This window comes from Podarcis liolepis (assembly GCF_965112155.1).
Source record: "Podarcis liolepis genome assembly, chromosome: 12".
NCBI classification, from domain to species: Eukaryota; Metazoa; Chordata; class Lepidosauria; order Squamata; family Lacertidae; genus Podarcis; species Podarcis liolepis.
Window position 1 is genome coordinate 9,084,407 of NC_139563.1, and position 23,754 is coordinate 9,108,160.

The following is a 23,754-nucleotide window of genomic DNA, read 5'->3' on the forward strand; positions in this document are numbered from 1 at the left end:
GAACCCGTTTCCCCAGATTACGAGTCCACCGCTCTTAACCACTACGCCACACTGGCTCTCTTCCAGAAGGGCACTGGAATGGCCACTATGCCTCATGACCGGGATGATACTCTGATCATCCAGAAACAGAGAAGGAACTCTCTTCTCACCGTTTTTGGATTAATTCTACCCCCAAACCCAAATGTGTTGGACGAGTCCGGAAGAGAGTGCTTGCTTGGGCTCCTTCAGGGACTGGAAACCTGGTTTCGTGCTTCCATTTCCTGATAGAGAGTGGCGTTAGCTCACCTTGAACCCTGGGAATCTACAGAGGTGATAGGCCAGAGGGAACTTGAGCAGAGCCCAAAGCTTTCCCAAAATGGAGGTGGGGTTCTTTCTGCTAGGCAAATACCTTTTTTAAATACAACAATAAAATCTCAGTCCTATATTGTCTTTTATGAACTCCTTTGCTACTTTACGCAGCTTTGAGTTTTACTGCTTTATTCATTTTACAATTGCTTTAGCTAAAGGAGAAATGAACTGCGTTTCATTCATAAACCGCTCTGCTGCTATTATTATTAAAAGGTGGCAAACAAATGACTGTCATAAAATAACACCCGTACTAAATACAAGCAATGAATAAAATTATGGCTACAGTAGAAGGGCAGGGATGATGGGAGTTGTAGTCCGGGGGGGCAGATTGGGGAGTCTCCTTCAACCCCAAACCAGAGATTCCTCAGCTCTGAATTTAAAACCTCAAGTAGAAGATACACAAAAGTTGGCTCTTTCTTCCTCTTATAGGCTGCAATGACTGAGACAGCTGTGCGTGGGGTTGCAGCCTAGTGCAAAGTTTATGAACTTGTTCATAATTCCGCTCTAAGAGCTTGTTGAAAGCAGTCCAGAGCCAAGCTCGGTGGACATGCTCTACACTGAATGTGCCACATATAATCCCATTAGTGGGTTATGCTCCTGCTTAGACAAGACTGAACGGCCTTTGGTTTTCTTCCTGCAGGCTAACTGCTGAGATGGATCATGAGAGCGGATTGGTGTTTCACGCTCTGGCCAGCGCCCTTATCCCAGACGAGCCCCTCATGGGCGTAAGTAGTCCCGATTCCTTTCCTACTTTTGAGATCCTCGAAAAGTTGTGCCTTTCCTCCTCACGGAACAAGGCTCTGAAAGTGCACCACGAAACAGTCTCACACACACAGGGATGCGCTGTAAGGGAAATGCAGTCACCTAAACATTAGGAAGAACTTCCTGACAGTAAGAGCTGTTTGACAGTGGAATTTGCTGCCAAGGAGTGTGGTGGAGTCTCCTTCTTTGGAGGACTTTAAGCAGAGGCTTGACAACCATATGTCCACAGTGCTCTGATGGTGTTTCCTGCTTGGCAGGCAGGGGGTTGGACTCGATGGCCCTTGTGGTCTCTTCCAACTCTATGATTCTATGATGTGAAGCGGGTTTGATTTTGATCATTTGTTTCTCAACACTTCCCTGCAAATCACTAAGCGACTGGCAACAATTAAGCACTGCCACGCAACAAGAAAAAATGCTTTTGGGCTGTTTTTGCAGTTTGAAATTATTTATTTCCCAGCACCTGCAGATATATGAAGCCATGTATGAGCTGAATGCACATACATGGGGAATCGCCTGTGTTTAATATTATTAATTAATTAATTTTAATTTTATTATGTATTTTGTGATTTTATATATGAACATGAAATTTATTACGGTCAGAGACCAGCTTGAGAAACACAAATGGAACTACAATCCCAATAGCAAAACAAACATTTAAAACAATATACAATATAAGGCAAAGACCACACGACGACCCAGATTGTCGCCAGATTCTGCGCACAGATCTGTAGGCGCAGACCATCCCCCGATTCAATCTAGTTTGTTAAGAAAATTCCCAAACCCAGATCCACGGGCGACTTTGTGTCATTTTTCTAAGGTTAAAATAGACTACCTTATATGTTTTTATATGTTTACATACCTATCGCACTTTTAATCTTAAAATCCATTGCTCATTTTATATATTGATTATATATTGATTTTATTTAATTAATTAACTGCCCTATACCCTGGGGCCTCAGGGCGGTTCACAGAATAAAATCAGTATATAAAATCACAAAATACTTAATAAAAATAAAAACAACCCAATAGGACACCCCCCAAAAAAACCTTTTAAAAGAGCATAGATAGGATGTATGCCCTTTTATGTATATGCTCTCTCTCAATCCTTTAGGTACTGACACAGTCAGCCACAACCCTTAACCTGAAGCTCACCAACAACACAGAGACTCCTCTGTCCTTCAAGCTGGTTTTGACGACGCCCTTCTCTGTGTCTGGTGTAGACCCCAAGAAGAACCTGAAGATACCCCACAGTGACAGTGAAAACGGGGAGCAGCACCTTTTACTCTATCCTCTGGAAAATATGCTGGTAGGTTCATCTTCAAGCCTTAACCGGCAATTTATAGGTACCGTGGATTGGATATGTACTAAGTTAAACTTACGCCCCATTGCTTTCACTGGTACCAAAGTTCTAGTATAAAGAAATAAAGTGACACAGACCAGGGAGGGAGACCAGGGCTTCGGATTAGAAGCATAAGCCATTTTGCAAGGAAGTTTTGCCATTTAAACTACTAGCTTGAAGTAGGAACCCCGTCAAATAAGAGAACTACCCAATGTCTATTTAAGTCACTATTATTACTTAATACTATTTTTATTAGTTAAAACAATTGTATAGATAAAAACAGTTTAAAACAGAAGCAGCACACACATAGAATCAGTTCAAATTCAAGATCCCGACTGGGATAACGTCATTAGGTGGTGTGTTGAAAGAGGAATGTTTTTAGCAGGCATCAGAAAGGCAACAGAGAAGGCGCATGTCTGATATGCAGTGGCAGGGAGTGCTAAAAGATAAATGCCACCACACTAAAGCACCCTCCTCATTTTTTGCATTTAAATTTTTTAATTGCATTTAGACCCCTCAGTTCAAATTCACAGTGCAGTCATTAAGTCATTAAGAGAACTGGTGTTGCAGGTCAAAAGAGGGCCCCTTTTTTAAAAGTAGGAACCTGTTTGTACTGCTTGATTAGCATCAATATGTTAACTGAACAAGCCATTCCCCTATGCAAAATGACTGGCTTGGCTTCTTCTGTTGTCTTCTCTGTGAACAAGAGTTCTGTGTAATTCAAGAGCCTGCTTATCTGTTCACCGAGAGAAGTTCGTCCAGTAAAAGATAACGACATTGTGTTTTACTGGACTGCAATACCTCATATTCCATATGAACCTACCCGAACCCTGAGATCATCCTCTGAGGCCCTTATTCGTGTCCCTCCTCCATGAGAGGTCTGGAGGGCAGCAACACGAGAACGGGGCCTTCTCTGCAGTGGCTCCCTGTCTGTGGAATGCTCTCCCCAGGGAGGTTTGCCTGGCACCTTCATTATACACCTTTAGGCACCAGGCAAAAATGTGCCTCTTTAACCAGGCCTTTGATTGATTGACATCCAATACCCTTTTAAAATGTTTTTTTGGGGGGTTATTGGGTTGTTTGTTTTTATTTTTATGTATTTTGTGTTTTTATATTGTGATTTTATTCTGTGAACCACTCTGAGATCTGCAGGTATAGGGCAGTATACAAATTTTAATAATAATAATGTACAGCACATCGTTTTTCCTGCAAACATGGTTCTGTCATTAACATATTTGGCCTGGCTTATACGTAGGTAAAGGTGTCATTCCACACATCTCTGGAGTTACTAACCTACCAACATCTCCCGGAAGACCAGTTCCTGCCTGGGCTTCAAGTGCTACAGCTTGAAAACGGAGACAAAATACTAGAATTTAAGCAAAATCTCATCATTGAATACAGTAACAAAGCAACCCAGGTATGCAGATTGGTGTCAGTGAGCCAAAAGTCCAGGAAAAAAAAGACTTGCAAGGGCTTCACAATGGCATATGTGAGCTACCCCGTTCAACCGCTGTTGGGCAAGAAGCTGTATTTACTGCAACAGGGCTACCCACTTACACACATTTTGCTTATGGGCACGGGGACCCAGAACAGTGACCCCTACGTAAGTCGGGAATCGCCTGTACTTTAATATATATCAATGCAAGTATGGGAATAGAATATATTGATTTGTCGCCTCTACCTGCTTAAGCCCACTTTACCACATATTCTTTCAACCTTCTTTCATATTTTATTATTTACATAAGTTATTTGTACACAACCTTTGGCAGGACAGGTTTACTACCCCTAGACCAGTTACTAGTCTTCCGAAGCTTAATAGTTCTTAGGTACAAGTTTGATCTTTAAGAGGAGTGGGTGGCTGAGCAGACGTGTCTGCCTTGCCGTACCCACTTCTTTTTTTGGCCAGAAATATGGCCGAATTACAAGAGTAACAAGGTCTCCCTGATTGCAGCAGTGTCTGGCTTTGTGTAGAGCCGATTGGCTGACACTTGGCAGAGTGGAAGTTGTTGCTCAGAGAAGTAGTCTTAAGTCTTAAGATTTCTGCTCTTACCCTGCAGCAGAAAGAAACAAAACCCCAGAAAACACTGGCTCCCGTGTGGAGGTCCATCTGAATGTACTTTATGGTTAGGTTGGATCCTGGTTAACCACTGGCACTGGCAGAAATGCTTACCCAGCTTGGGAGAGTTATACTTAGACAGGGGAGGGGGGGTGTAATCCCACAACTCACCCCCAGAATTTTAGCGGTTATTTTTTAAGCATCCATTTATTTGGCATTGGCCCTCAAAGAGAGCTGGTGTCCACACCTAGAAACTGCACTAGAAATGCTCTGAGATGCTTGCACCAAGCTTAAGCACACCTTATGTAGAAGGGCAATTACCATAGATCAGCTCTGGCCTATCATCTTCCCAGTCTGCTTTGCCTTGTCAATGCAGAATTCCTCCTTTATCAAAGGCTCTTGCCCTGTTTTATACCTTTGCAGGCACTGCCCATGGCTGCATACCTCACTGTCCCAGTACTTGGGCTCTCTTGTGACACGATTGATTTTGAAGTCTGCCTTGTTAATCAAACAAGATCCGAAGCTGTCCTTGTGATGAATACAAGTGGATGCAGGAGCTACTGGACAGCTTTGCTAGGTAAGAGAAATCGGGAGGTTGACATCTCCCACTCTGTTAAGAAGGCCTCTATGCTTGGAAGCTGCACTGTGAGAATGTCCATTTATTTTTTAACAAAATCATAGAATCTGTTTAATTTAGAACATGTGTAGATCTCCTTTCTGCCAAAAAAAGGTGGGAGCTCATTGTGTTAATGGTGCATTAGAATGAAGGACACACATTTGCAAACTGCAGTGTATTTTTGAAACAATTTTGGATAAATTAGAGTAATGAATTCAGTAGACTGGAAGCCAGGACAACTGTTAACAACTTTATCAGAAGCAGAGTGGTCATTTTATTCAACTGGTAAAGGTGCGAGTAGACGTTAGTGTGAGGCTTTCTTTTCATTAAGAATGTCACTATACCCTTTGCTCTTTCACTTCCTCTTACAGATAAAAATGAGCGGCACAAAGAACCTGAAGTGTTTTCCATCTCCCCAAATAACGGTGTTCTTGAAGCACATCAAAGTAGCGTGCCTACCAAAACACTTCTGGTGGTTCGCTTCACCCCAAGGTAGGACATGAAGCGAGTTAATGTTCTGCATTGCTTTTGTAGGGTTGGTAAATTAGGGGGGCTTTATGAAACCATGTTTCCTTGTGTATTGGCTGCAGTGACTGCATTCCTAAGCGCTTCCTCTGATAACTTCTGCAGTTCATGCTGACAGTGGGGAGGTAGCTGGAGCAGAACTGTTTTCCATACAAAAGGGTAACCTATGAGTCTTCAGTGTACAAGAAAGCAGTAGCTGCAGAAGTATCTTAGGGCAAATGGGCTCCCTAGCTCAGAGAGCAATACTTGCGTATTAAATATAAATTGTGCCAAGGAGCTAGAATTAGGGCACATTATAAAGCTAAATTCACCACTTCTAGTAACCCCCCAAAACAAGGGTTACTAACCTTTGTCCCTTCCAGATGTTGGATTCTGAAGTCCAGTTTCCAGCAACCTCTGGAAGGCTGGAGGGTGAGTTAGCGCTGCCCTAAAAGACTTGAGGCAGATAGAGCAGCAAGTTTTCTTTATCCACTTGGGCATGGGGGGTTTAAAATCAGGAGTGCAACACAGCTAGCATACAGTTGCAAGATTTTAACTGGCAGAGCACCACATAAATTAAGTAAGCAAGAGCTTAATCCTGCTACTTCTACCTTCCATAATATAGAGTAACTGCATACATTCAGGGCTTGCTCGCAGGCTGCATCAGTGTTTGTGGCTGGAGATCCCTCTGGGAGTGGAGTTTAAATGTACGTGGCTTGACATCGCCACTAGTAGGCAGCTCTAAGACTAGCAGGCTTCCACCCGCCTTCCTGGATTGTGTTTCTTTCCCTTTAAACAGGGAGGACGTGGAATATCAAACCATAATCACAGTTGTTGGGATGCTGGGAGAGGCACCCTGCCTGCTCTACGTCCGGGGGAAAGGATCTTACGATGAGAAGTATGAAGAAATGCGCAAAACGTAAAGCGCCCAACCAATTTCCCAGCAGGTGCAGCTAAAGCTGCTGCTGCAGGTGGCTGTAAGTAGGTTTACCTGGTTTTTGGTGATGTATAGTAGAAAATAAAAGGCCGTTATTTCTGTTGACTTGAGTGCGGAGGCTTGATTTCTGAATTAAGAAGCCGAGCCTTCCAATTTAAAACAGAATGTTAGTAAGAGAGGCAAGCTGTTGCTTTTTTATAAATCAGGACTAGAAAACAGTAGTTATTAGAAAACTTTATTATTTAGTTGCTATTAAAGGCTTAGGTTCTGACACTAGGTGTCTCGCAAAGGAAGCCGTACTGAGGTTTTCATTAATGAAATTTCATTAATTGGTTAAAATCCTTAATGATCAGTGTAAACTTCTGACCTGGCATAATATTGGCAGGAATGTTTTAGGAGTTATTAGCATATGGGGGGGGGGCATTGGAGCCACCAAAGGTAAGCTTTTGAACTCCATTTATTAAGTCACCTTCCCATAGACGTTCCCTAAGCAAAGCAAAGCCACAGCCCTCCTCTGTTTCAACAGCGCTACATCAACCTGTAGCTTTTATCAGACAGTCCTAAGAGGACCTCTATTGACTGACTCTTGTCTCGCAGAGTTAGGCTGGCTAAATGAAGAAGCCAGTGCTGCTGGAGCCTGCTCCCAAAAACACGGTTAGTTCCTTTAGGCAGAATTCCCCTCAGGAACGGGTACTCAGCTGGCTCTGCCCCACAGGTCAAGATTTATGACACTCGTCCCATCCTGCCTACCCAAAGCCTCTCTTGTAGGAGCATGCCATCTCTGTGCAAGATTTAGCTGGAGGGCTGCAAAGAGGGACAACTGAACTAGAGTGCTGTGGCGTGTATCCCACCTGCAGGCTACCTCAGCATCTTTTCATTGGACCGATTCATGAATCATTTGGGGGGAGGTGCTGGAAACTTCCAGCCGTTCAGCAGGCCAGAGATCTGTTCACTTTCCAGGGTACTCGAACACCGCAGCTGCTCCCATCCCTGTTCCAATGCACATGGAGACCACGCCATATCCTCTGAAAGAAGGACACAAGTTAGTGCCTAACTCATGTTTGCATTCTCTAGTTTCATCTGACATGGTTTTAGAAACTGAGTACTTTTGAACTCATACTCCATGGTCACACAGGTCAGAATTTGCAACACAGACTAAAACCAGCTAACTCTTCTGCCCTACGTGACAACTGGAATAAGTGGCACAATGGCAGCTGAATGTGCAGTTCCTGCCACCTGAGATACTTCAGCCCAATATTCCTAAACTGTGTGCTGCAAGAGCTAGATTTATTCAGAAGTACTCAGCCCAGAGGCTGCCTGATGTGCCTCTGTATGATTCACTGCTTGGACATACCCAAAGCAGTGTATGAGAGAAAACGAGAGCATGCACATCTTGGCTATCCAAAGATCAGGGGAAGTTGCTTTCAAAATCATTTCAGTTACTGAGATTTGGGGAGGGAGAGAGAAATAGGTGTTTACTGCAGTAGAACCTAACAGTACACTTGGATTGCAAGTTTAAGGAGAAGTGGCAGGGACCAATCAAAAAGTCTGCCCCAAAAGGCACTAACACCAACGGATCCACAAACTGTTGAATTCTTGCCACATGCAGTAACAAAGTCCTTTGATGTGTCTTGCATTTCTTTCTGCCAGTTAGAACTTGCGTAAGAAAGCTTTTGAGATAGTTGTAACTCCTGAACAAGTTTCTCCAGTTGGGAAACCACCTACACAAACCCCTCCAGCACCAGGGGCATAAAAAAGTACGTCTTTCTTTAGCAACATGCAGCATCAATACAGTGGTGCCCTGCAAGACGAATGCCTCGCAAGACAAAAAACTCGCTAGACGAAAGGGTTTTCCGTTTTTGCGTTGCTTCGCTAGACGAATTTCCCTATGGGCTTGCTTTGCAAGATGAAAACATCTTGCGCTTTTTTTTTAAAGCCGCTTGAAGAGGCGCAGTTGCGACGGACCGTGCTTCGCAAGACGAAAAACATCGCAAGACGAAAAGACTCGCGGAACAAATTCTTTTCGTCTTGCGAGGCACCACTGTACATACTTCAAAGTTAAGAGTTAATGCAAGTGACTCCACACTCACCTCTTCCCCCTACGCTTCAGCTCGTTGAGCAGAGTGACCACCTGCCGCGCCCCAGTGCAGCCCAGAGGGTGCCCCAAAGCAATGGCCCCACCAAGGGGATTGACCTTCTCCATGGGGATGCCAAGCTTCTCCACACAGTAGACAGCCTGCAGAAACACCACAGTCAGTGTTACCTCCACTTAGCCAGGGGTCTCAACATCTGAATCTCCCACCTTAAGACTTCTTAAGGAGATCCAACATTTTAAAGCAACCAAATAGTTACGCAAGTCGCCTCTTCCTGTTTTCTTCGTCTCTGCATGTAACGAAGCAAGCTAGGTGAACACGAGAATTACCTGAATAAAGGCATGACCAAGGAATATGAGTACCCCCACTGTATGCGCTAGATTTCTACTACTCACACCACATTATAAATATCGAAGCTTTGGGAGGGATGTGCAAGGAGTGGTGAGGAAGGGACGCTCTAACCCTATTTCTCCAGCCCGACTAGGAGAAACATCCCTGGAGTGGCAAAAATAAATGCAGTTCCAAGAAGTTCCCGACTTAGAGGTCCAGCTCACCTGACTAGCAAAGGCCTCGTTGATTTCAAATATGTCAATATCTTTCACAGTCAAACCTGCAGGTTAGAGCGAGAGAAGATGCCAAAGTAAGCCTTTCCAGTTAATATTCGTAACACCGCTGTTGCAATTCATTGTAAAATTAGCCTGCTCCACCCTTTCAGTGTTTGACTCATCCCCCCAAAAGATATGGGAGGGAAATATGAATATGGGGTGGGAGAGAGAGAGGGAGAGAAAATGAACTTGGGCAGAAAGAGGGAGAAATATCTGAAGTGTGTGTGCAAGAGTTAGAGATGCTTGTGTGTCCATGGTTTGTTTGTGTGAGATGTGTGCACGAGAGTGAGTGAAGTACAGTCACCTTCTGTATTTTTCCTGCTACTGGTAAATTCTCCCTGTTACTAGGTATCAGTGGCATCACAGTTCGTGTTGATGAAATTAATATTCGTGATCCCCACCAGCAGGACATAGTGGACTTCCTACCGTAAGCCTCAGGTTTTCTGGGTGGGGGGTGGACAGCGGCAAAGACCATGCTCTCTCCATTTTGTTTATCATGTCATGCTCCACAGCAGCCCTTTTGTGACTGGTACCCACAGCACTTACTCAATGTCCAAAATGTGCCCACTGGCCCCAAAACGCTGGCAACCCCTGGCCCGAGGTTAACTTACCAGCCTTTTCCAACGCCACCGGAATGGCATAGGCTGGTCCTATGCCCATGACATCAGGTGGAACGCCAACGATTGCACACGACCTCAGCACCCCAAGGATGGGAAGGCCCAGCTGGGAAGCTCTGGAACGTCTGGCCAGGAGAACCGCAGCAGCGCCGTCACTAACTTGGCTAGAATTACCTGTGGCGAGAGATTTCCCACGCCAGGGCAAGGTTTCAGCATTGTGAGGCAGGTTTAGTTACACAGAATGCTGGCAAGCCCAGCACAAACCTGTTAATTATGACACAACTCTACCAAAGGGGGCGGGGGGGAAGATTCAGACTATGTCTGTTCCCAGCCATTTACAGGCCTAAGTTAATGTGGTCACAGGAGTTTCTGTTGCCTGTAGTGGTGATCTTTGACACAGAAATCCAGCAACATCAGGATTCGTTTGCAGCTACTGTGACCAGTGCTGCTGGCAGCTATTCAGAGCAGGACTAACCAACAGCCTTCAGAGAGGATCAATATACTGTTTACTTCTTTTTTTGCTGGCCTCCAAATGTGGGAATCATAGAATCTGATACAGGTAGGTAGCCGTGTTGGTCTGCCGTAGTCGAAACAAAATAAAAAAATCCTTCTAGGAGCACCTTACAGACCAACTAAGTTTGTTATTGGAGCTTTCGTGTGCATGCACACTTCTTCAGAAGTGTGAAGAAGTGTGCATGCACACGAAAGCTCCAATAACAAACTTAGTTGGTCTTCTAAGGTGCTACTGGAAGGATTTTTTTTATTTTGTATAGAATCTGACACTGACTGAGAATTGCATTGGCTGCAAAACTCTGCAATGTTCAGGAATTGTTGCCTATGCCTTCCCATCTAAAATATCTCTATTTCTTTCCCACAATCCCGCTTCAAACATGCACACAAACTTCCTCCATTAATAACCTGTTTAAGAGCAATTTTATCTGTTTCCTTAAACACAATAGTCCAGGTTATGGGTAGAAAGATGCCTTATACCAGGTCAGATGATCTTCCCACAGAACCCAGTATTGTCTACTCTGACTGGCAGTGGCCTTTCCTATTAAGATGGAGATGCTGGGGTCTCCAGCTATTTTGAGCTACAATTCCCATCATCCCTGACCACTGGTCCAGCTAACTAGGGATGATGGGAGTTGTAGCCCCAAAACAGCTGGAAACCCATTTGGGAATGCCTGCTCTGGAGTGTAAATTATGCATTCCACCACTGAGCTAAGGCTCCTTCCAAACGCAAGTCACCACTGGCTTCATTATTTCAAACTAGTTTTTCTTCCTCTGCTGTTAACAGCACTTTGCATCTTGCAGCTACTAAGCATTACATAAACAACAGCCAAACCAACGAGACTGAACTGGCACGTTTCACCGACGTGCATAACTGCAAATAGAAAAGACTCCTTGGCACAAGTTACAAATGCCTCCAGTTGCTTCATCTCCTGTTAATTCGGCCTCTGCTCCTGGTACGTACCAGCAGTCGTGGTGCCATTCTCCTTGAAGGCCGGCTTTAGCTTCGCCAACCCCTCCAGCGTGGTGCTTGGCCTGACCCCTTCATCATGGAGCACAGTGATCGTCTTCTCTTGCCCCTGGTCATCCGTGAAGGTGGTGGTGACAGGGACAATCTCATCTTTAAACCACCCCATCTGCTGGGCTCGAGCTGCTCTGGAAGCACAAATGTACTTTTTTGCATATTTTTCAGAACATTGCTGTGTACTAAGCACAGGGTGAAGGCACAAAATAAGAGTCAAAATAAAAATAATTCCTTCCAGTAGCACCTTAAAGACCAACTAAGTTAGTTCTTGGTATGAGCTTTCGTGTGCATGCACACTTCTTCAGATACACTGAAACACTATGGCAGACCAACACGGCTACCTATCTGTAGCCAAAATAAGAGAGTGTGTTCCTAAAGCTGTATGAAAGACATTTAAATAACGTCACCTATGTTAGCACAGGAAGGGGCAGAAGGAGTTGTCCATGCTTGCTATAAGAGAAGCCCAAGCAATGTTTGCTGCTCTGGGTCCCCCTTCCATTTGAAAGCAATGTTTCCGCTCATTTCAATGGTGTTTTGGGAGGATGTTTATGTGAGACAGCGGTAGATCTGACTTTACACAAACACTCTATTCCTAGTCTCAAACACTGGCACTTGAGATGCTAAACTATGGCAATTTAGTAGATGATCCTTGACCATTCGAGCCTGCACAGGTTCCACAAAGCTCTTCCATCCGACAGGATGACAAACACAAACAGGTCTACAAACTTTTACAGCCCCACACTGCAGCAAAGACTGATCCGTTAAGATTACTGCCTTCCATGTTCTGCATACAAGCCAAAACTAGCACCATAGCGTCTGCTCATGCCAGGCAAAATACAAAACATTTGCCTTCCTAAGCAGAACTGAAATACTTCAATTAACTGGCTCAAAGGCACAGTCAGATCAAGCTGCATAACCCAAGCGACAATATCTTACATTTGGAAAGTAGGTGCACTGCATTCCTGTGCCTGCAGAGCTAGCAGCACCGCATGAATCAAGCCAGCTAAGCCACACAACGTCTGACACATACCAGAAAAGGCCATAGATCAGCAGCAAAGCCCAGGTCCCTACCAAGTCCTTGGGACAGTTGGGAAAGAGCTATGCCTGAAGCCCGAGAGAGCCAGATTCAGTGTAGCTATTACTGAGCTGGTAGGACCAATGGAATGAATTGGTGTGAATGCAGTTTCTGGAGTTCCTAGGAGAACACAAGTCAAACTGAGGAGAAAGGGGTGAGCAGGAAGACATTATTTCCCCTCTATGCACATCAGGACTAGCCCCCCAGGCACAAGCAAGCAAGAATGCTATGATTGGTGGTGCCATCGCAATGGCAAGGAGAAAGGCTTGAACCTTGAATTCCCTGGGAGGAAGGCCAAGTTCTAAAGGGCATCTGGCTTGGAAGCGACTTCCCTAACTATACACTAGGCACACAACCAACAAGCAAAGTCCTGCTGTGAGCCACTATGTTGTATAATCGGGCAGGAAGGCAACCTGGATAAACCACTGAACCAAGCAGGTCATTTCGCAGGAATGACACAGCATGATTTAATGCTGTATTAGCCAAAACATAATATAATCGTACCTTGGTTTTCGAACAGCTTAGTTCTCGAAAGTTTTGGCCCCCGAATGTCGCAAACATTCGGCCCCCGAATGTCGCAAACGGAAGTGAGTGGTTCCGGTTTGTGAACAATTTTTGGAAGCCAAATGTCCGACAGGGCTTCCACAGCTTCCAATGGGCTGCAGGAGCTCCCTGCAGCCAATCAGGAGCCATGCATTGGTTTCTGAATGTTTCTGAACGGAAGTTGAATGGACTTCCGGAACAGATTCTGTTTGACGTCCAAGGTACGACTGTACTAAGAAATGCTGGATTCAATAAGCTGCTCTGGGATGCTGGTGTTTGCATAGACGCAGGTGAACCGTAAGCAGTGGCTGTGGCAAGCAGGACACAGAATGCAGGCAGATTCTAAGTGGGAAAGAACCAAAGTCCATTTCTTTGGGAGCTGGAGGAGAAAAGCAACCACTTACTTTTGCTGAGAAGCCAAGGCAAAGGCATCTTGCTTTTTCCGGGTGACGTTAAACCTTTCGGCTACATTCTCTGAGGTTATTCTGAAAAACAAGATTAGTTATCAGGTGGATTAATCCACTGATTCACAGCATATTTGTCTCTCTAAGGAACATGAAGGAACAGTGGAACCAATGTGACTTTCAAAAGAACCAGGGGGTCCAGAATCATGCATGCTCAGGATCTGCCACCCCAAGAATCACAACTTTCATTACTAAAAAAGCAAGTTTCCAGTTCACATTACTGCAAGACTAAGCTTATAAATATGTCAGTGATGCCCAATGAAAAACATCAAAAGTGGGGAGGGAAAATAGACCAACTGGCTGAAGAGGACATATTTATTAAACACTTTTATAGTACTGCTTTCTGTAACAAAGTGACCTCAAAACAGTCTGCATAAAGGAAAACAATACAAATTCTTAAATTGCAAGTGAAAATCACAGCAATAAAATAATTATAGTCAACAAAACAATAGCAAAAAGAAGAACTGGAGTAGCCTAAACATAGTTGCCAAAATGTTGGGAAAATACCAACCATGTTTTTGCTTTCTTTAAACAACTTACTCCAGTGGCAAGCACATACAAAACAGATGAGTTTGCTCAACTTATTATACAAAATGCATAACTTCCATGCAAACTTTGACTTTTTATTGTACACAAGTTGCTGTTATGTTTGCTGTATGCCTTTTACTTGCCTCTTTCATCATTCATCAGCTTTACCAGGAACCTGACAATTAACAATTTCTCAGAAACTCACTTAAATGGAAAGTAACATCAAGAAAGCCCCCCTAAAACCATAAGAAGAGATAAAAACGCCTACCCCATTGGGATAAGACAATCTCTGGCGTTGCTGTTGTCCATCATACGAGAACTGACGTCCCCAGGATTGCCGACGGTACGCAGAGACATGCTTTCTACTCTGGAGGGAAAACAGAGAGACAGAAATGCTTTTGCAAATATCGTATGTATGAAAGAACCATATAGGGATCAGTAAAAGAGACAAGTACCTAACTGCTTTCATAGGAACGCTAAAAAAGAATTACCGTATTTTTCGCTCTGTAAGACACACCTGACCATAAGACGCACCTAGTTTTAGAGGAGGAGAATAAGAAAAGAAAATTTCTCTCCCTCTCTGCGCAGCGGCTCTCCAGTAAAGTGGGAGGAGAAATGGAAGGGGCTCTGTTTCCGCTCCGGCTTTGCTGAAGGGGCACTGCACAGCTTTCCCTCTCTGCGCAGCGCCTCTCCAGCAAAGCGGTCAGAACAGCAAGAGGTATCGCTGCGCACCAATCCCTGCGCTCCGGAGGCTTTTGGTGGCTATCCCTGAAGCCAGGAGAGCGAGAGGGATTGGTGTGCACAGATCCCTCTCACTCTCCTGACTTCAGAGGGATAGCTGCACAGCCTGCATTCGCTCCATAAGACGCACACACATTTCCCCTTACTATTTAGGAGGGAGAAAGTGCGTCTTATAGAGCGGAAAATACAGTAAATAAAGAGAGCACATAACCAAAATATAAACTCGCTGCCTACATATATTTTTCCTGTTGGAAAAAATCACTTGAAGCAGCAATCTTATACCCACTTACCAGAGAGTAAACCCCACTGAACTCAACTGGACTACTTCCAGGTAGACATGTATAAGATGCTACTTCTCCACTCTAACGGTATCAATTTCTGCCAGCCTTCCTTGGATTGGTGCCCCCTAAACATTTTGGACTATAACTGATAACTTCCCTGACTCATTAAACATGCTTGCTGGACCCGATGTGAGCCAAAGTCCAAAACATTAGGGGAGCAACCAGGTTGAGGAAAGCTGTCCTGTGCTATCAGGTCAGAACTCTGAAAAAGACTGTGATGCCTCAGTTATATTCATATTAACTCTGAAGGATCCTATTGAAATCATTCTCAAGCAACAGTGTGTTGAAGGATAGCATTAAAGATCTTAGGTGCCTTCAGATCTTACTCTGTACCAGCTGGGGTACAGACTGTGTGCATTATTTTCTGAAATGCTCCTACATGCAGTCTTAAAATACGTATTTAGCAAGAGAAGCTGTGCAGGATTTTATGGCAGCCATCAGCCCAAAGTCTTAGAAGTCAGACTAAATAGTCCATGGTTCAAGGCTGGTTGGCAAACAGCCTCCACAAAACTAATAAGCCACCCGATGAATCCATGGATTTTCCAAAGAGCAGGTTTTTAATGTCTGCAGTGCCAGTTTTCAGCCCCAGACCAGAAGATACCAAAAGGTTTACAGCTCACAATAATCAACTACCACTTTTTATTTGTAAGGGCAGCATATCTGCCAAGTCAACAGGTCTGAAATCTGTACAGATACAAGAGCAGATCTTGGCTACACTTTAAACTCTTGATAGCATTAAACAACAGATCAATGCTGCCAGGGAGGCTGGTAGGTTAACTACAGCAATTCTCTACATAGTTTTTAAAAGTGGGCTTAGCGAGTCTTTCCTGGAGGAATCAATACAAAGCCACTCACAAGTGGCAACACTTGGCCTGCATTGCTCAACAGGAACTGAAGGTCAGAGCACTCGGTTTCGGAATCCCAGATCAGCCTTTGTCCTACATTTTTCTGGCCTAGCATTTGCAAGCTATGCTTTCGCAACACATGTCATTGCAAAATTAAGACCAAGCTACGAAGCCTAGATTATAACAAGGGTGTGATCCTAAGCAGTATAAAGCTGAAACATGTAAACATCCTCCCACAGAAATGGCTTTTACGCTGTAATTAGGAAATTGTGTGTGGCAGCACTTGGACCTCCAAAGAATGCAAGCAGCCCACTTTCAAAAGGCCCTGCGAAACTGGACTGAAAACTGAGTCTGAAAAATGACCTCAACCAGCAAGCTCAGGACTAGGAGGACTACACTAGGTCTGAATACCACACCCACTTGATCACCCCAACACTAATTTTCAGAGAGTAAAACCTAAGACGCTTGAGTACAGCGCTTCATGGGTTCATGTCTTACACTAGCATAAGGGGCGTTTTGACCCTGTAACAACCAGTCATCCTGTGAGGCCTGCCATTTCACAGAAGTGGAACTGAAGAAGAGAGTTATTTGCCAAAGACCTCTTAGGGGTTTACAGCTGAAGTAGAAGTTTAAGCCAAGCCCAAGCCCCACAATGAAACTGCACCACCCTGCCTTCATAAAACCAACTTTAAAACTAAATGCTTTAGAATATTCATGGTGCACAATAGAGATGCACTCAGTTCAAGAGCACACGAGTTTATTGCAGTCTGACTTAAATGTTTTTTTACAGAGGTTATAAAACCACGTGGACTTAAAACGTCTGCCTGTTACTGCTTAAAAACTTCAGCCACACCATATGTGGAATGAGTGGAGGATGGAAGGATACACAGATATAGTGGTGCCCCGCAAGACGAATGCCTCGCAAGACGAAAAACCCGCTAGACGAAAGGGTTTTCCGTTTTTCGATGCGCTTCGCAAGACGAATTTCCCTATGGGCTTGCTTCGCAAGACGAAAACGTCTTGCGATTTTTTTCGCTCCCCCCCTTTTCTAAGCCGCTAAGCCTTTAATAGCCGCTAAACTGCTAATAGCGCTAAACCGCTAATAGGGTTGCTTCGCAAGACGAAAAAACCGCTAGACGAAGAGACTCGCAGAACGGATTATTTTCGTCTTGTGAGGCACCACTGTACCTCGAGCTTTCTGGAAGACTCTCTCTGGAGGCTACCATTGTGGGACTGTTTGAACAGGGAGTCACAGAAATAATGGGAGAGGAAAGAGGTGCTGCAAGTTGACTGTCTCACAAACTACTACTGGTAGCCACATGACTTGGAAGACGACACAGACTCATTGTCCCTACTATGAACTGCTACAGGTACTTGAGAACCAATGAATAGCAACCTGTGCTCTACAACATCCTGGAAAAACCTAGGACTTAATCCTAGGAACAGGATTAGCAGATGGAAGATATCTGTGCTACTATCCTACTGATTTTCATAAAACACATAGTGAAACGTAACACCTATAAGGCCAGGCTTCAAATCACAAGTTTCAATGGGGAAGAATGCCAATTGGATTAAGTAGAACCGCCCTAAGTAAATTATAAATCAAATTTAAGTGGAAGTTGCATCAGACCCACAAGTTTCCATAATGGATTCGGGTGTTTTATTCTAGTGCAAACATTGCTTTGCCATTGCTAGCATGAAACACGGAGGGTGTTTTTACATTCCTAAAATGCCAGAATGGAAAAAAGCCCCCCTTCTGTACCGGCTGCCTCACTCGATAAAATACTATATGATCTGTGAAGAGAACGTGACTGAGGTTACAGACTAGCAAGGGAAGTTCGTGAAAAGACTTGCCTTACCCACAGGCCAAGCCCATGTCGTAAGCTCCATTTCTGATGCCACCTACAAATAAAACAAGCAATAATTTAAGATCAACCTTGGTGAGCACCCCTCTCACCAATATTGCACAGACAGAGGGGATTACATATTCTGGGAACTAAAACACTTCACTTATTCTCCAACCTGGTTAATATTATTAAGAATTTACAAATTTCAGTAAAGTTGATTCCTTTAGCTACTAACTACAAGGAGCCTGTTCTGTTGCCTTCATTACATATCTTTAGGCACCAGGCAAAAACATTCCTCTTCTCCCAGGCCTTTGTTTGGCTAATTACACAATCTATATCCTTTTAAACGGTGTGTGTGTGTGTGTGTGTGTTTGTTTTTATGGTATGTATTTTTGTGTTTGTATTCTAAACTGCCCCTTGAAGGGCAGTATAGACTGAAGGGCAGTATAGAAATGTAAAAAATAAGAATGAACACGCCCAGATCTTCATGGAAAAAAACTTATTGGTCTAGGAATATTAACTCCATCTAGCAACACGAGTCTGCACAGGAAGTTCAGCTCCAGGAATTTAAGTCTTCACATGCCAAGCTGACACTTGCTTTGATCAGGATTTTCAAAAGCACTAAGATTAACCAGGCCTCTGAAAAGCCACAAGTGCAGAATTTTATGTGCTACAATATACACATTCCTGAGAATCTGGGGGGGGGGGTGTCTTAAGTTCTTAAATGTGAAATTGTATTTGAAAGTGTGCATGCAATGCCTGCAAAAACATTTGTGGGGGGAAGGAGACAACTTCTCTATCCTGTATTGCTACCTGTGCCTCTCCTCCCAGCCTCAATATATTCCTTTATATACATCAATCACATTACACCACACATCCAGACTCTGCAAAACTTAAACTATTAATCAAAGATACAAAATAGGCATACCCCATGCTTAACAGGAATATATCAGAATTACTGAAATGCAGAATTTACTTTGAATGCAGAATTTTCATGAGCTTTTTGCCACCAAGCCGAGTCACCAGCTCCCTTCTTACCAGCTATATTGATCAGAGCTTGCAACCCAGATGAGCACTGCCTGTTAACACATGATATTGGTACAGTCTCTGGAATGCCACTGAAACAAGACACAAGCAAGATGATTCATTAGCACAGAAAGAAAGTTGGAATCCCATCACAGAGATGTCAATTTAGAGGGATGGAGTCATTCTTTTGAGGGTCTGTTTATGCTGAGAGTAAGATAATGCAAGATACATAAGCTATTCTAGCCACTTAAGACTCCTTATTCTCAATGAAGATAGTAGGACTAAGGATCTGGTGTAGTTTTGGGGATTACAGTCTATACGTTATAGTTCAAGAAAGCTGACATAGTAAATCAGACTACTGGACCATCTAGCTTTGGGTCGCCTATGCCAGATGTGTAGAACCTTTAGCCTTCCAGATGTTGCTGAAATACAATTCCCACCATCCCTGGCTGTTACCCATGCTTGCTGGCATTTATGTGTGACACCTGGAGGGCCAAATGCTCCCTACATCTGATGGGCAGCAGATTTTCAGGGTGACAGGTGTCTTTTCCAGCCCTATCTAGAGATGTGTAGGACTGAACCTTTGGCATGCAATGCACATAGTCTGCTGCTGAGCTCTTTCTCAAATTGCTACAGCTGAAAGACTCAAAAGCCCCTAGAAAGTGAAGAGCACTGATCCACCACAAACTGCCTTCGGGAGGTGGGGAAGCATAGCAAACCAGCTTGCAGAATGTGATTCTGACTTACTCACCATGTCCTGGCTGAACCAATTTGCAAAGTATTTTCCAAAATATTACCAAACGCCTTTCTGCACACATGGACAATTCTTTTATTCTAGTGATGTGTTGAATTTTAATGTACTGTTGTTTGCTGCCCTGGGAACCTCTGCATTGAAGGACGAGTTACAAACTTAATCGTGATGCATAAGCTTTCAGCAAGACATGGGGCAAAAAAACTCTGATGGAGACACAGGACAGTGAGAGCCACATTATCAGACTGTGAGATGCCAAAAGAGATGCTTGTTACCACTCATAAAGAGTAAGCACTCAATTATCTGTAAGTGAAAAGCCATTTGCTCGTATCTTTCTAAAGTACAACCTCAGTTTCATAGCCCAACCTCTTAAAGACTGGTGAAGTAGACAATATAGGCCTCACCTGTGGTGGGGGGTGGCAAAACAGAGAGCAGCACATCCCTAAACCATTACACCACTTTTCCTTGGCCTCTTTCAAGCCAGCTTGGAATTACTTAAGTTACTAACACTTGTTCCTTAGCCAGTGGAGTGACTATCAAGTTTCATCTCACCCAGTATTCCTCCTCCCCTGCCTTGCTATTTTCCTCTTGGTGTGTGGAGAACCTGAGATAGTTATCACCACACCTCCTATCTGCCCCACAATGCATGACAAAGTTCACAAAAGTAGGACAAACCAGCAATACTCCTGCACACTCAAACATTAGCCAAAGCTGGCAGCCCCAATCTCTATCCTGTTTCTTATCTGGTATCAAGAGTGTTAAATAGCAAAGTTCACCTTAGAAATTGTCCAATCCTCGCCACTAAAGCTCCAGCTCCAGGTTGAAGAACATTTCCTAGGTGCAAAGAGATTAATCTGCTTTTGTTATCTGCAGTTCAAATGCCATCTCCAGATTTATTTTATAAGAAGGCGTAATTCAGCATTTAAGAAGAAGGTGACAGCCCATTTCCCAGACAGGAAGTCTCAATCATTCCATAGCACAAGGTTAGCAAATTTACAGTTACAACTGGGGCAGAAACAGAAATATGTATAGTGATGCAACTTCAAAATAAATTACTCACCAACACAGATATCTCCCAGCTTCTCAGGGCTTAGATTTAGGTCTTTAAGGACAGCTGTCATGACCGCAGCAAGAAGTTCATCAGGTGTAGTTTCCTAGATGGGGAAGAAACAGAAAACTGTTCTCTTGCATGTTTCCCACACTAAGGGCATTGCTATGTAACTATGTACTTAAACCTTTATTCTTTTTTAAAAATTACTTTTCGTAGCATTGAATTCATTCGGCATCTGCCAAATTGCTAATTTTTGCCACTTTTGAGTTTACTGGCATCTCATGTACTTTGCACAACTGTATTTCCAATGCTCTGTATTCTGTTGTTTGGGCATAGTTCGTTGCGGAAAAGCAGCATATAAGTACACCAAATCTGTCAAATGTTTATTTATATCCCACCTGCACCCCTGAACCAGGCCTCAAGGTGGCTTGCAACAAATTAATCTGTAATCTGTTGGGTAACTTAATAAAGAGAAAGCCAGTCAAGGAACCACTTCGGACAATGTGTTTGCTCTGGGCGTTAGTTCATTTTTGCTGGGATAGCTCAGTCATTAAGAATAAGAATGTGAAACCTTAGGGCTGTGGGTTCGAGCCCCACACTGGAGAAAAAAGGGTTGGACTAGAGGACCCTCGTGGCCCCGTTCTACCTCTAGAATTCTATTTCTCTCTTTTTTCCACACACCCCTCCCAATCTCCTTTTCCCAGCCACAAAAAGTAGTTTACGCCTATCACGTCTGATCTAGTTGAGGTTCCTGCACTGCAGTACTAGATGACCCTACCACCTTTATTTTATGCTTCTAAGATAAAAGGCAAAAAAACCCCTAAAAGCTCATAAAAAGGTAATGGTTTTTGAACTAATAATATTAATTAATGAACTGAACTGTAAACGATTTAAAAAGGAAAAACAGGTTTTGGAAATGCAGAGAACTTGAAAGCATCGCAGCATCGCCTCAGCCGCCCCCACCTGCGCCTCCCTCTCCCCCCCCCCCAACACCTGCTCGCTTCCACTACCTTGAAGCCGCCCCTCTTGGCCTTGGCGATGGGCGTCCTCCGCCCGTGGACCACCACCACATCCTCCGGGGCAGCCGCCGTCGAGAAGGCCGCCCCAGAGTAGCCCAGGCAAGGGTTGGGCCGCAACGAGGCAGGCCGGCCGCCCCCGGCCCCCGACAGGTGCCCGATAACCACCTGCAGGCGCTGCATCCTCCTCCGAACTGCGCCGCCCCTCGACTGGGCAGGTGAGGCAGCCCAAGAGAGCCACGCCCCCCTGCGCGCTGCATGCCGGGAGGCGCCTCGCTCCTCCCCTCAGCTGAGCGGGCGGGTGAGAGGCAGAGAACGCCACGCCCCCTGCGCGCTGCATGCCAGGAAGCGCCTTGTTCCTCCCCTCAGCTGGGAGGGCAAGATGAGAGGAAGAACACCACGCCCCCTGCGCGCGGCATGCCGGGAGGCGCCTCGCTGCTCCTCCTCTGAGGCAGCCCCGCGGAGCCACACCCCCTGCGCGATGCATGCCGGGAGGCGTCTCTTTCCTCCTCTCAGCTGAGCGGGCTTGTGAGAGAGGCAGAGATGCCACGCCCCCCCCGTGCGCGTATTGCATGCCGGGAGGAGCCTCGCGGCTTCCCAATCACCCGCCGGCTCTGGGCGCCATCTTGCCACAGGCAGCGTGAGAGCAGCGCTATAGAAGTAGGAAAACGTCAAGAGTCGCGCAGGGACCTGAAGCGGGAACCAACCTCTCAATCTACGTCTCTGAAGGCAGAATCGGGAGCTTGACAGATTGGAGGACTGGGCTAAAGTTAACCTAATGAGTTTCAGTAGGGGCGGATGCAAGGGTCAGGGAGAAGCAGATGCACAAATATAGGATGGGGGACACCTGGCATGCGCAGTACATGTGAAAAGGATCTAGGGGTCTTAGTGGACCACAAGCTTAAGATAAGTCAACAGTGTGATGCAGCAGGGGAAAAAACCCTAATGCTATTTGTGGCTGCATCAACAGAAGTCTAAGTGTCCAGATCAAGGGTAGTCATAGTACCACTCTATTCTGCCTTGCTGAATACTGTGTACAATTCTAGACGCCACAGTTTAAGAAGGATGTTGACAAGCTGGAATGTGTGCAGATGCAGGACCAGGGAGAAGAGTCGGTGAAAGAAGACTGGAAGAAATTTAAAGACTATTTACAGAAATATTGAAAAATTAATGAATGTTAGAAGGATGTTGGATAGAAACTAAGTGGTTTCCAGCTGTAATGCTTTAGGAGACATGAAAAAAAAGATCCACAAATGGGTAAAAGTTTAATGGTAAGGATTTGCTGAACTAACAAACTGAATTGGAATACAGGGAGGGGAGGTGTGAGGAGGTCTGAGGAAATAAGTGTATGGAAGTTATGTTATGGAAAATTAATGTGTGTTTTTAATTGTTTTTTATTTTGTATGTTTATTTTTCGTTTTTTGTTATATTTTAAAAACTTTCAATAAATACCTTTTTTTTTAAAAAAAAGGAATGTGTGCAGATGAGCAAGGTGATCAAGGGTCTGCAAACCAAGCCTTACAAGGAACGGTTGTTTTGCCTGGAAAAGAGGCGACTGAGAGGAACTATGAGAACCATTTTCAAATATCTCAAGTGCTGTCACATGGAAGATGGAGCAAGCTTACTTCCTCCTGCTCTGGAGGGTAGGACTCGAACCCATGGCTTCAAGTTGCAAGAAAGGAGATTCTGACTAAACATTTGGAAAAGCTTTCTGACAGTGAGCTGTTTGACAGTGGAACAGACTCCCACAAGAGGTGGACTCTCCTTCCTTGGAGGTTTTTAAGCAGAGGTTGGGTGGCCATCTGTCATGCTTTAGCCGAATATATCCTGCACTGCAGGGGTTTGGACTGGACGATCCTCATGGTCCATTTGGCTCTGTGTAGAAAACCTCTGACCTACCATAACCCTTTGCGTTCCACGGTTTTCAGCGTCCCACTGCTTGCATCCAGAACGTATATTGTGTGTAGACCTCTGTGGACTTGTGGATGATCTGCCATGTGTCTTGACAAATTGAACTCCAGTCTACAAAGGCTTATACATACCACAGAAAACTTCCAGAAAGGCAGCTGTGTTAGTCTGCTGCAGCAAAAGCAACAGGTACCTTAACAGCTAACA

At 44.5% G+C, this 23,754-nt stretch overlaps 2 protein-coding genes and 1 long non-coding RNA gene across 5 annotated transcripts in view; 2 read left to right on the forward strand and 1 right to left on the reverse strand.

The window, feature by feature from the left end:
- The window catches only part of DLEC1 (DLEC1 cilia and flagella associated protein), a 47,180-nt gene extending 40,513 nt beyond the window's left edge, over positions 1–6,667 (forward strand). For 2 of the 3 annotated variants that reach the window (XM_083466590.1, XM_083466589.1), the window contains exons 33-39: positions 989–1,073; positions 2,222–2,416; positions 3,705–3,866; positions 4,929–5,082; positions 5,493–5,613; positions 6,425–6,572; positions 6,611–6,667. In XM_083466590.1, the coding sequence (XP_083322716.1) occupies positions 989–1,073; positions 2,222–2,416; positions 3,705–3,866; positions 4,929–5,082; positions 5,493–5,613; positions 6,425–6,548 (841 nt within the window). In that variant the 3' untranslated portion in view covers positions 6,549–6,572; positions 6,611–6,667. Of the gene's footprint in view, positions 1–988; positions 1,074–2,221; positions 2,417–3,704; positions 3,867–4,928; positions 5,083–5,492; positions 5,614–6,424 lie in introns of all 3 variants that reach the window. The other variant, XM_083466588.1, reaches the window with a different exon arrangement.
- Positions 6,668–6,780: 113 nt separating this feature from the next.
- ACAA1 (acetyl-CoA acyltransferase 1) lies at positions 6,781–21,949 on the reverse strand. The gene is made up of 12 exons (XM_083467112.1): positions 21,634–21,949; positions 20,633–20,726; positions 20,349–20,406; positions 18,834–18,913; positions 17,808–17,850; positions 14,290–14,388; positions 13,434–13,514; positions 11,352–11,542; positions 9,872–10,051; positions 9,210–9,265; positions 8,653–8,798; positions 6,781–7,587 (listed from the first exon to the last, which is right to left on the reverse strand). Exons 1-12 carry the CDS (start codon positions 21,820–21,822, stop codon positions 7,512–7,514), a joined length of 1,293 nt encoding a protein of 430 aa, XP_083323238.1. The 5' UTR covers positions 21,823–21,949; the 3' UTR covers positions 6,781–7,511.
- On the forward strand, positions 10,063–10,835 carry LOC310689615. The gene is made up of 2 exons (XR_014517560.1): positions 10,063–10,558; positions 10,651–10,835. It is a non-coding gene; the product is annotated as an uncharacterized lncRNA (long non-coding RNA).
- Positions 21,950–23,754: the final 1,805 nt, after the last annotated feature.